The 12,223-nt window shown below is 36.7% G+C and overlaps 1 protein-coding gene across 1 annotated transcript in view; it reads right to left on the bottom strand.

Annotated features, from left to right (window-relative positions):
• Positions 1 to 12,223, bottom strand: part of Tmtc2 (transmembrane and tetratricopeptide repeat containing 2) — a 350,008-nt gene that overhangs the window by 123,171 nt on the left and 214,614 nt on the right. The window contains exon 4 of the mRNA XM_013020555.1: positions 772 to 857. Coding sequence (XP_012876009.1) covers positions 772 to 857 — 86 coding nt within the window. The remainder of the gene's footprint in view (positions 1 to 771; positions 858 to 12,223) is intronic.

Genomic DNA, 12,223 nt, shown 5'->3' with positions numbered 1-12,223 from the left:
AGGGAACCAATTATCCCTGCAAATGCTAATAAAATATTCTCTGCTTCCACCGAACTCCAAATACTTTTCAGCTTAAAATCTAGTTGAGTCAAAGTTACAGCTATTGGAAAATAGTACTTTTTTTTTTTAAGGAAAAGGAGATGGAATCAAAATGTGGAATTGAAATATAATGGTTAAGAAATTCATCAATAAAACTGGGCACTGGTGGCTCACGCTTGTAATCCTAGTTACTCAGGAGGCTGAGATCTAAGGATTGCTGTTTGAAGCCAGCCCAGGCAGAAAAGTCCCTGTGAGACTATTTTCTCCAATAAAATACTCAAAACAGACAAAAAAAATAATGGAAGTGGTGCTATGGCTCAAGAGCACTAGCTTGGGCACAAAGAGGCTCAGAGAAAGAGCCTCAATTTAAAAAAAAAAAAACAAAAACAAAAACAAAAAAAAGGAAAAAGTAACATCACATTTTCTCTGTGAGGTCCTATGTCCCAAAGGTAAGCTTCACAAGTGGAAAAAAAAAAAACAAAAACATTTTAAACAAATCATTTAAATAGGGATACAGGTGGACCCATCGCAACAATGAGATATACAAGTCGTTATGTCCAAAAACGAACTTTACAACTTTGGGGGGGGGAGATGGGAAGGGGAAACAAAGGAGGAGGCAACAATGCTTGATAAGAAATGTACTCATTACCTTGCTCATGTAATTGTAACCCCTCTATACCATATTTTCACAATAAAAACATTTTAAAAATTCAAAACTTGACTCGTACTTACAAGCCAGGGTAGGCCTGCTCCCAATGGCCAATCTGTAATAATGTAATGCTTCCGCAAACCTGCTATTCTCCTGGAGAAGTAGCCCTCTGCATGAGAACAACAGAAATCCGGAGACAAGACTCCATTACTATACACAAAACTACAACATGTGACTTCATATTCCAAAATTTAAAAATGGTTAGCAGTGAAAATTCTATCCAAATAAACTCTAAATAGAAGGAAGCAACTCTTCAGGAGAGATGATGCAGCTATCCGTTGCATTTATGTCCCATTGGAAAATATTAAGAAGTTTCCCTTCCCCCACCAGATCTTCCCCTTCCACTGAACTTTCCCCTTCTAGCCACCCTCCTCTCCCACTAGAGTTACTAACCACCTGGATTTCTTTGAGGAGCATGCACATTTTCTCATCACTATTACAAAGGAAAGCTGTCTAAGACAATGATATACACAGGGAAACATGAGCTGCCTCCCTCACTAGCCGCTGCTTAGGAAATATTTGTCCACGACTCTCCGAAAGGCAAAAGACAGTCTGGGTCAACAACAAAGGGAGAGACAGAATTTAATCAGATGCTATAAAGGAACAAAGGACTGAAGGCCATCTATACTGCTATTTATGTGCTACTTAGATGTAGTCAAGTAAGCTTGAATTTCAGAATACTGTGTAAATTTCAGTTCACTGTTGTAAAACACGTCTTTCTCTACAGACTCTTAGACTCTGCTGGCCTCCCAAGGAGGCTTCTTAAATTCCAGCCCCTGCATTATCCCAGCCCTTCTAGATCTGCTCCACATGACCTAAATAAAAATTAATTACAATTATGTCTAGAAAAACAAAATGTCAGGAAACTGAACTCAGTTAAAAAAAGAACTCTCACAGAGAGCTTTTAGTCTAGCCCCATTCTCTTTTATAAAATATATTTTTATTATCTTTCAGTAGTTGTACAAAGGGATTTCAAATCACGTTTTTGTTTTTTTTTCAATAGAATGCATCTTAAGGTGCCCTCTCCATTTGTTTTTTTGTCCCCAGTCTTAACCAACCCCAGCTGTACCCTCAGTTTACCTGGTCCACTTCCATATCTGTACCCTAGATAGTATGACTGTTTTGGCCTATCCTTCTACCCATAGTCACTTTCTCTTGTAATTGGTAAGTATCTTACAGACATGTACCATATAAAAACATTTGTGTGCCTCTTTTCACGAAAATACCCCTGCAGAAACTTGAAACTACTGTTCATAATTAATTGTTCTTCCCTTCAAAGTCAGAATTCTTTAAGAATGGACAGTGACACATCAAGTCCTATTTACCCCTAAATCTCCTTGGGGTTCTGTTGCCAGAATTCCCTCTAAAACATTGTATCGATGTTCAAATCCCTCAAAGAGAAGAAGAGGAGATTTATGTGAACTGGCCACTTAGCTGCAGTACTTGAGACTGATGATTTTAGTTTCCTTCCTGTCTTTTCTTTGCTTTGAGAATGCAGCCCTTCCTAAGTCTTTTCCATTCTTAACACCATCCTGTACAGAATGAAGAAGAAAGTATCTCTCCATTTAACCCTTTAAAGGAAGCTGGTACTTCACCGGGTTCTCTTGTTCTATTCATAAAATAATGCATCAATGTAGTCCCTGTAACTTGTTCACTGCTTTCAATGCTGAAGCAATGATTTCTCTGCTTATATCCAGATCTGTTCTCAAGAGTTGACTGGGCTACATGAATCTAGGAACATACTGGAATTTTAAAGTTAACATATCCAAAAACTAAGAAAAAATATCCCACTTAAGTAAATACATAAATGCAACAACCAAAAATAGGTGGGGAAAAAAAAACCTTCTTAGTAATTAACACCATCATTTCCTCAGTTGCTAAAATCAGAAACCTGATGATCACTTCTTGATTCCTCACTTACAATGACATGCTTCGTAAAGTCTCCAAAGCTCACTGGTTCTCATTTTGCAAGGCTTTCCCCTCTGTCCCTGAAGGTTCATCTTTATGGCTCTGTCAGAGCCCTTTTTATCTTTTCAGTCACCTGAGTAACTGCAATAGCCCACTAATTAGTCTCTACATAATTACATTTCTAAAGGGCAAATATGCCATTAGGCAAGATGGAATGAACACAAAAAGGATAGGTACAGATCTCTGACAATGTGCCTGAAGCTCATAAACCCTGCAAACGGATGTACCTAGCCTCTTGGGCTGACATATTTTATTCTGTAACTTCCCAATTCATAAAACATATGGATGACAGAATAATAAATAGTATGATCACCACACCTACACAATCCTGTCCTCACTGACTTAGAGGAATCTCATTCCATGGAACCAACAGCAGGCTAGGTTCCAGAATTGTGTAAAAATACCCTGTTGATTTAGAGTACCTGCCTTTACATCAACTTCATAAAACCAGCAAGGGATGAGTCAGAGTGAATGATTTTTCATGGGTAAATAGTTAATTGAGCATCAAGTGTGAAATCATAAATATATTTAAAAATAAGCTGCTATAAAGGTGAACTTGGTGAGGCACCTCTACTGTGTACCTACAACCTTACTAAGAAAGGTAAAGAAGAAAACAAATGATGTTAGAAATGATCAGACTAGAAAACAATGGACCAACATCACTCTGGCCCAAGAATAGAGAAGAAAGGTTCACATCGCACAAATCATGTGGCAGAGGCTTCAAAATACACAGTAACACACAGCATGGCCTCCACCCCACATGACAGAGATTCAGACACCCAGCTGACCCAAAGACTTCTGGTTTATGTGGAAGGATGACAGTGATTAAGACACACTACATTCATAAACTGCTTTGCGGAATGGCAACTCCTATGTGCCACGATTTAAAAACAATACACATATTCAAGAGAAACTGAAAGAAAGGGAACCAAAGCCAGAACTGGAGCAATTTTTTTCTTCAATATTAAATTTTATTATTATTTATTATTATTACTATTATTATTTATTAAATTTCCACAAATAAGAGATAAAATTATTCAGTTCTAAATCCATACGTACTTACTTAAACTTTTTTGGCTTAACGCTACTACGTGTTGGTAACACTGAAAAGAATCGTGTTATTTTGGAAGTTCAGGTGGAATTTTAATCATTTCTAGCACTGTTAGACCAGGCTTCTGTTATTATTATCTTTCACACTGACAGAGAACATTATTTACAGTACTCAAGATAGGCAACGGAGATAGAGGTCCTTCACAGCAGTTGCCATCCATGTAACAACACACTTACCATGTGTGGAGCAGTTTACCTATAATAATACTTAATGATAATCTTACTACACAGGTTATTTCCACTAAGTCCATTGTATACACTATGAACCTTGAGCTAGAGAAAAAGTTCAGTAATAGGTAGAAGGTCAATCAACTAGTAATAATCCAAATGCAAGGCAACAATTGAGCACCTAAACTTTCATTCATCAGTCACTCCAGATGCTTGTATGTAGTTGTACAAATGAATGACATTGTTTATTTGCATTTTGCGCCAATAAAGTCTTCTGAATTCTCTACACATTACTGCTTGTGGCAGTAATACTTTGCACTTTGTTTATATATGTTTTCTGTATTGTGCATGTTAAATAAAGGGTTTAAAAAAATAGGACGTATTTTAATGTACTACCAAGCCATATTACGTGATGTTACATTGAAGTAAGATAAACTGGCCTATGTTATATTTTAACAACAAATTAAAAATACCCTTGGCTGAAAAATTGAGAAAAACAATCTTTCTAATCCTTAAATTATAAGTGGAGAGGTCAATTTAATCTATCAGTATGTGGAATATTTTACTTCTCACATTCTCTTCCAGTGTCTCTTTTGAAACAGCCACTTAACAACAGTTAGTAATGTAGATCATCAACACTGAACCTCTGATCTCAGCCTCCTGAGTAGCTAGGATGATAGGCCTGGAGCTGCAAGGTCCAGGCTTCTCTCTGATCTTTTCAACACGACAATGGTAATAATAACAGTCTTCAGAAAAATTAAATGACATGAGCGGTGCAGGAGAAAGCACTGGGAAAATGAAGTGCCAGAACAACTGAAAATTAGGACTGTGTTATTGAGAACAGGTTTTAGTACTAGTCTTACAGTTTCCTAGAAAACAAAATAATTCAGATTACAAAGCCTACATACAAAAATCACAATACTTCACACAATATTTTATAATCCCTAAAGTTCAACTGCAAAAAAAGAATTTATTCATCTTAAGTTAAAACATGCCTCTGAATTTAATTGCATCTGATTTTCCATTAAAATACATATGAAAGTCAAAACTAAGTTGTGCCTCCCATGACTTACTATATAAATCTGAAAGTTTTGATTGCCCCCCCAATAAACTTATACAAGTGAAATTTCTCAACAGCAATTAATTAGCATGAGTAGAACTCATATTTGAATGTTGCATTAACCCAAATTTCCTAATAAAATTTGCGAGTTAGCTAAAGTCATTCAAAGTGAGAGTTTATATAATTTAACTGTGATGTTATTACAGATTCATTTCCTCAGCTTTTTCCAAAACTTATGCTTAGTTTTAACAATATTTATAATAAGACACCTGGAGAAATAAATCTTTAATCCCTATTATCAAATGGAAGAGACAGCACTGCTGAATATATATATATATATATATATATATATATATATATTCATTAAACACAATTGTTTCCATAATAGAATAGTCAGCAAAAATTGTCTTGTGACCACATTAGGAATAAGTGAAATGAAACTCGAAGTCCTTTTTCAATACAGAAACTATAAATAACATAAGTTACTAGATTTGGGGGAAGGCAGTATTTCTGAAGCACAGAGAGAGAGCTGAAAAAGCCTGTCTCAGATGCAACAGGCGCTGTGTTAGGCCCTTGCTGAATAACAGAGATCCGTCATCAATACTACAACTAAATCTGCTTCCAAGGCTAGCATGCTGTAAACTGAAGTAAACTGAAACCAAGAAACTGAGTTAAAAACACCCTAGCAGGCCGTGAATATAAATCCCTGGATTTCTATGTACATGACTGTAAGCTTTAAGCAGTTTAAGTGATTGTTATTTTTAGTTGTTTTCTTTAATAACTTGCCAGCCAACCACATGCCCACTGACAACATGTCATATACATCAGGTTGTTTGTTTTTCTTCCAGTTGTTTTTTTTAATTATATAAAGCCACCAAATACATAACAAATATGATTCTCACAAGGAATTTTAAGAAAAAAATCTTTTAATTATGTTTGAATGATCACAGAGAATGAATTGTCTAGTTTTGAGTAATATGGAGACTAAGCAACTACCAACTCGAGAACTGAAATATTAAATTAAAATTATATAATTTGAGTGCCTGGGTACATGAAATTGGAATTCTCAAATTAAGCTCTTAGACCTGAGTGGGTTGAGTTATTATTCTTTTCCCAAAGGAATAATGACATTAGTATTAGTTATAAAAATGTTAATTAATCTCAATACTTCATCTCTAAAAGGAAGGAAACTCAGAGAAATTATCAAGTAGAAGAAGAAATGGGAAGGATGTTCAATTAAAAAAAAGATTCAATGAGACCTAGGTGATTAAATTTGAGCTCTATGGGAGATATCAGAGGACGTGTTTTCCATTCCCATACTTTCTGGGCCTTTCAGCTCACCTTAGAATGAGAGACTTGGTATTTGAGGGCCAAGCACAAGATTTTTCCTATTAATAGTTTTTTGTTGTTTCTTTTTTCAAAAACCAATCACTCTATTTTCTCCATTTAAATAATATATTTTAGCTGGGCACCGGTGGCTCACATCTGTAATCCTAGCTATGCAGGAGGCTGAGATCTGAGGATCATGGTTCAAAGCCAGCCTAGGCAGGAAAGTTATTGAGACTCTTATCTCTAATTAACCACAAGAAAACTGGAAGTGGTGCTGTGGCTCAAGTGATAGAGTGTTAGCCTTGAGCTGAAGAGCTGAGGGACAGGACCCAGGCCCTGAGTCCGAGCCTCAGGACTGGCCAAAAAAAAAAAAAAAAAAAGACATAACAATGACCTAAAAAAATAGGATTGCTTTTGGGTACAAGCACTGAGATGAAGTAAATGCAAATTACTGAATTTCATTTAAAATACTTAACGTCCATGTACAAGAATAATGTTTAATATGTTTGCTATGAAAAACCATAACTTAAATGAATACCCATTTTAAAGTACTGGTAGGTTATTGTGGTTATTGAATACTATGTGTGCTGTATGAAAAATTAAAAGATATACTATTTTTGAAAGGTTATGTTCCCCTGCTATGGTGAGTGGGTTCTTCTACTCTGTGCTTCCATTTCAGGAAGAAAAAGAGATGGAGAATAAAATCATGGCCATATCACATAAACTAGATAGATGAAGGCACTTAGTCCTAGTACATAGCTACCCACAGTTGAAACGTGCTACAAAGTGTTCCATTCTGCCAAGTTCTTAGAAACTGACTTTATTAATAAGTACTCAGTCCTCACTTAAGTCCATGAGATAAATAAAAGTGGGGTAAAAACCTGGCATCTTTGCTCTTAGTTCTCAAGTGTTAGCGTCCTGTTTAATTCTGCATGTACACATATTAGTCATTCAAAGATTCTCTCTCTGAAACCTAACTTATCTCACCTCCTACAAGACACAAAGGTCAACATAATTGAAGGCACAAAGATCAGAATGAATGACATATATACTGTCAGCTTTAACAATGTCCTATTCCAGACACCCCCCTTCCAGAAAAGGTGTCTGGAAGCCTCCAGTCAGTGGTAATCCCATAGTCACTCTGGGTATCAGAACAGCAGAGTTTTGTGGACACATCACTCCATGATGTGATCACTCCCCCTCCCCACCCCCATGCAGGAAATTATCTCTTAGGAACTTGATTTTCTGTTTAAGCAACAAGAATTTCATCAAACCACCTTGCAAAACTGGAGCTGAGGTAGTGATATACCCAGACTGATTAATGATGTTTAATTCAAACCTCAGAATAGACAACAACAATGAAAAGAAACAGAGAATGAAAGAAAGAGAGAGAGAGAGAAAGAAAGAAAGAAAGAAAGAAAGAAAGAGGAAAGAAGGAAGGAAGGAAAGAAAGACAAAGAAAGAGAGAGAAAGAAAAAAAAAGAAAAGAAAAGAAAGAGGAAAAATAAAAAGCTACCATTTAGACAGGGGAAACTGGTAATCCTAGCTAAACAAGAGGTTAACATCTGAGGATTACAGTTCAAAGTTAGATCAGGCAAGAAAATCCATGAGACCTTTCTGTTTGTTTGCTTTTTTTTATTAATAAGTTTTTTATTGTGAAAATACTGTACAGAGAAGCAAGGTAATGAGTATATTTCTTATCAAGCATTGTTGCCTCTTCCTTTGTTTATCCCCTTCTTTCCCACCTTCTCAACTACACCTCTCCCTTCCCTGCCTGCCCCCTCCCCCCATTTTTCAACATAGCATTTTGGGCATCTCATTGTTGCAATGGGTCAACCTGTATCCCTATTTAAACAATTTGTTTTTTCCCTTCCCCTCCCCAAATTATACCAACATCAAATACAGTGAAAACAGGGGTTATATCTCTAATTAATCACCATAAAGTCTGAAGCAGAGCTGTGGCTCAAATGGTCCAGTGCTAACCTCAGAGAAAAAAATCTCAGGGACAGCTCTTAGGCCCTGTGCCAGCACACACACACACACACACACACACACACACACACACACACACACACACACAAGTATGTGATGTTTCACTATAATAGGGAACTTATTTCAAAGGTCTCTCTTCTGAAGCAGAATTTGCAACACAAAATTGAATCAACTACTGCATTTGTTGGTGGGAGTGTAAACTTATTCAACCACTTTGGAAAGCGATATGGAGGTTCCTCAAAAGACTCCACATAGAGCTCCCCTATGACCCAGCAATCCCACTTTTGGGCAATTACCCAAACGATCAGAAAAAAGACCAACTAAAGCTACCAGCACAAAACTATATTTATTGTGGCATTATTTGCCATAGCTAAGATATGGAAGCAACCCAGATGCCCCTCAGTAGATGAATGGATCAAGATATTGTGGTATATAAACACAATAGAATTCTATGCCTCCATCAGAAAGAATGAATGACATTGCCCCATTTGTTAGGAAATGGAAAGACTTGGAAAAAATTATATTAAGTGAAGTAAGCCAGGTCCAAAGAAACATAGGTCCAATGGTTTCCCTTATTTGCAATAATTAATATATGTCTGAGACAAGCAGAAAAGGTCAGATAAGTCGATGTTAGGTGAAATGAACCCCAAGATATGTATTCAAATGTTTTTTTTCTTTCTTGTGATTGTTTCTAACATATTTATAAGATGATTTCCTTGTTGCTTAGTATGTCTCTCCCCCATGGTATAACCCCTGCTTTCACTGTATTTGATGTTGGTATAATTTGTGGCGGGGGAGGGAAAAAACAAATCATTTAAATAGGGATACAGGTGGACCCATTGCAACAATGAGATGTACAAGTTGTTATGTCAAAAAACAAACTTTATAACTTTGGCGGAGGGAGGGGATGGGAAGGGATGGGAAGGGGAAACAAAGGAGGAGGCAACAATGCTTGATAAGAAACGTACTCATTATCTTGCCCATGTAATTGGAGCTCCTCTGTATGGTATTTTCATAATAAAAAAGTATTCAATATATGTGAGAAAGAAAATTAATACTGGATAGTTTTATGATAGTATGTCTTCCATATTGTTTCATTCTATTCTTAAAATTAGCAAAAGAAATATTATTATGGATATGAGAATGAAAGGGAGAGGTGTTAACTTGGCCTTGCTAACACAGCTGGAAAGACTCAAATTGAGATTAAAATTTGTAGCTATCTTTCTTTTGTCCTATGTTGGTTCATTGGACTAAATCCCACTTCTCAGCCAAAACATTAATAATGTTCTTTTTCTTTAGCTTACACATTAGTGATCCATATCATGAGTATCCACACATTCTCTCCTCCTTTATTTAGAAATGTTCTCCACAGTGAATAGCATTCCTTACTTGCACCAAGTGTTTATAAATTGTATCCTCTAATGTAAGAGGTGTTTAGAAGCCAGTTAGACTAGGTCCATGGATTAACTAAAAGAAGAAGCGTCTTGGCAGCGCTGCTTCATTTTGTATGTGTCTCTGCCCAAGTCATTTTCTCAGCAGTCACTTCACACAGTCACCAGAAAATATGGGAAGGACCTGGTGGTGGATACCATCAATAAGACAAGAAACCAAAAAGCACCCCTAAGGAACAACAGAGCCTCCTAAGGACAGACCACTGACTACGCAACAGTACATGTTTATCCAAACTAGTGATGGGACTAGTAATTACCTTTATGGAGCATCTCCCAAAACAGAGACTGTAATAATGTGTAATTAATATGCATACCTCCCTTCCCCTGCCCCAGTTCCAAGTCTATTTAAATGTATAGTTCATGTCTCTGCCCCAAAGAGGGCTGAAGATGGGCCCATGTGCCATATTCCCATGACATGCCTGTGCCATAGAAGAAATCTCCTTTTCCTGCTCTTCACCATGTGTTTTTATTTGGCTTAAATGGCAAGATCGGCATCTGTTTTTACCAAAAAGTGTATTGCATCCATCATGTTTCACCTAAAAGTGCATGTGTTCATCCATATCTGTTGAGAACTAAACAAACTTCATTTTGTAGAAATACTGGCCAGTGAATGCAAGCATATCTCCATAAAGGCACAGCTAGAAACATTTAGAAATAAAAGAATTTTAACATCTACTCAGCTTTTAGCTGAGCGCCAGTGGCTCATGCCTGTAATCCTAGCTACTCAGGAGGCTGAGATCTGAGGATCATGGTTCAAAACCAGCCTGGGCAGGAAAGTCCATTAAACTCTTATCTCCAATAAACCACCAGCAAACCGGAAGTGGTGCTGTAGCACAAGCGCTAGAGCACTAGCCTTAAGCTAAAGAGCTGAAGGACAGCACTCAGACCCAGAGTTCAAGCCCCACGACTAACAAAAAAAACAAAAACAAAAAACTCAGCTTTTATTAATGTGTAAGAATTGAAACTTTCTAAGTAAACTTGATTTAGTTTTCAAGGATAATACTAACCTAATGTTATAGATAATGTACAAAAATCAACAATTTGCCCAAAGTAAGACACAGGATTAATAAATGGAATAAATGGAAGATGTGAACCCAAGTTCACATAATGTCAAAGTCCATATTGCAAAGTATTTGAACAAGGTGTCTCCAAGGCACATGAAGATTGAGAATAAAATTGTTGTAAATGGAAACTTCTTTCTTTCCCTGTGATAATAAGTACAGTGCTGGCAACAAATCAAAGAAAGGTTGGACAAGTGGGATTGCATGAAACTGAAGAGCTTCTGCATGGCAAAGGATGTAGCTAGCAAGATCAATAGAAAGTCCACAGGTTGGGAGAAGATCTTAAATAGCCATACAACAGACAAGGGTCTCATATCTAAAATATACTTAGAACACACAAAATTAAATCTCCCAACAACAAATCCTCAAAGAAAACATCTGCCCGATTAATAAGTGGGCTAAAGACTTAAAGAGAAACTTCTCTGAAGAGGAAATAAAAATGGCCAATAGACACATGAAGAAATGCTCAACCTCCCTAGCCATAAAAGAAATGCAACTCAAAACAACATTGAGATACCACCTCACCCCAGTTAGAATGGCTAGAATCAAGAACTCTAATAACAACAGATGCTGGAGGGGATGTGGACAGAAGGGAACCTTACTTCATTGTTGGTGGGAGTGTAAACTTGTTCAACCACTTTGGAAAGCAGTATGGAGGTTCCTCAAAAGACTCCACATAGAGCTCCCCTATAACCCAGCAATCCCACTTTTGGGCATGTATCCGAATGATCACAAATAAGACCATACTAAAGCTACCAGCACGACTATGTTTATTGCAGCATTATTCACCATAGCTAAGATATGAAACCAACCCAGATGCCCCTCAGTAGATGAATGGATCAAGAAAATGTGAGATATACATATAATATATATTGTGAGATATATATAATAACTATAATATATAATGTAATATATATACATATAAATAAAATGGAATTCTATGTATACATCAGAAAGAATGACACTGCCCCATTTGTTAGGAAACGGAAAGTCTTGGAAAAAATTGTATTGAGTGAAGTAAGCCAGGCCAAAAGAAAAATAGGTCCTATGGTTTCCCTTATTTGCCATAACTAGTATATGTCTAGGACAAGCAGGAAAGGACAAAAGCTATGTACATATGACTATATAAGATGCTGTTGTTTTTAATGTACTTATAATGTACTATATCTTTTTTTGTTTCTTTTGTATATTCTTCCCCCAGGTATAACCCCTGTATTCACTGTATTTCATTCTGGTGCCCTGCATCTTGTATATATACTTTTCTAATTTGGGGAGGGAAAGGGGAAAACAAAACGCTTAAATAGGGATACAGGTGGACCCATTGCAACAATGAGAT

This window comes from Dipodomys ordii, unplaced genomic scaffold (assembly GCF_000151885.1).
Source record: "Dipodomys ordii isolate 6190 unplaced genomic scaffold, Dord_2.0 Scaffold3, whole genome shotgun sequence".
Taxonomy (NCBI): Eukaryota; Metazoa; Chordata; class Mammalia; order Rodentia; family Heteromyidae; genus Dipodomys; species Dipodomys ordii.
Note: the sequence above shows the minus strand (reverse complement) of the source record. Positions and strands in the feature narration are given on the sequence as shown.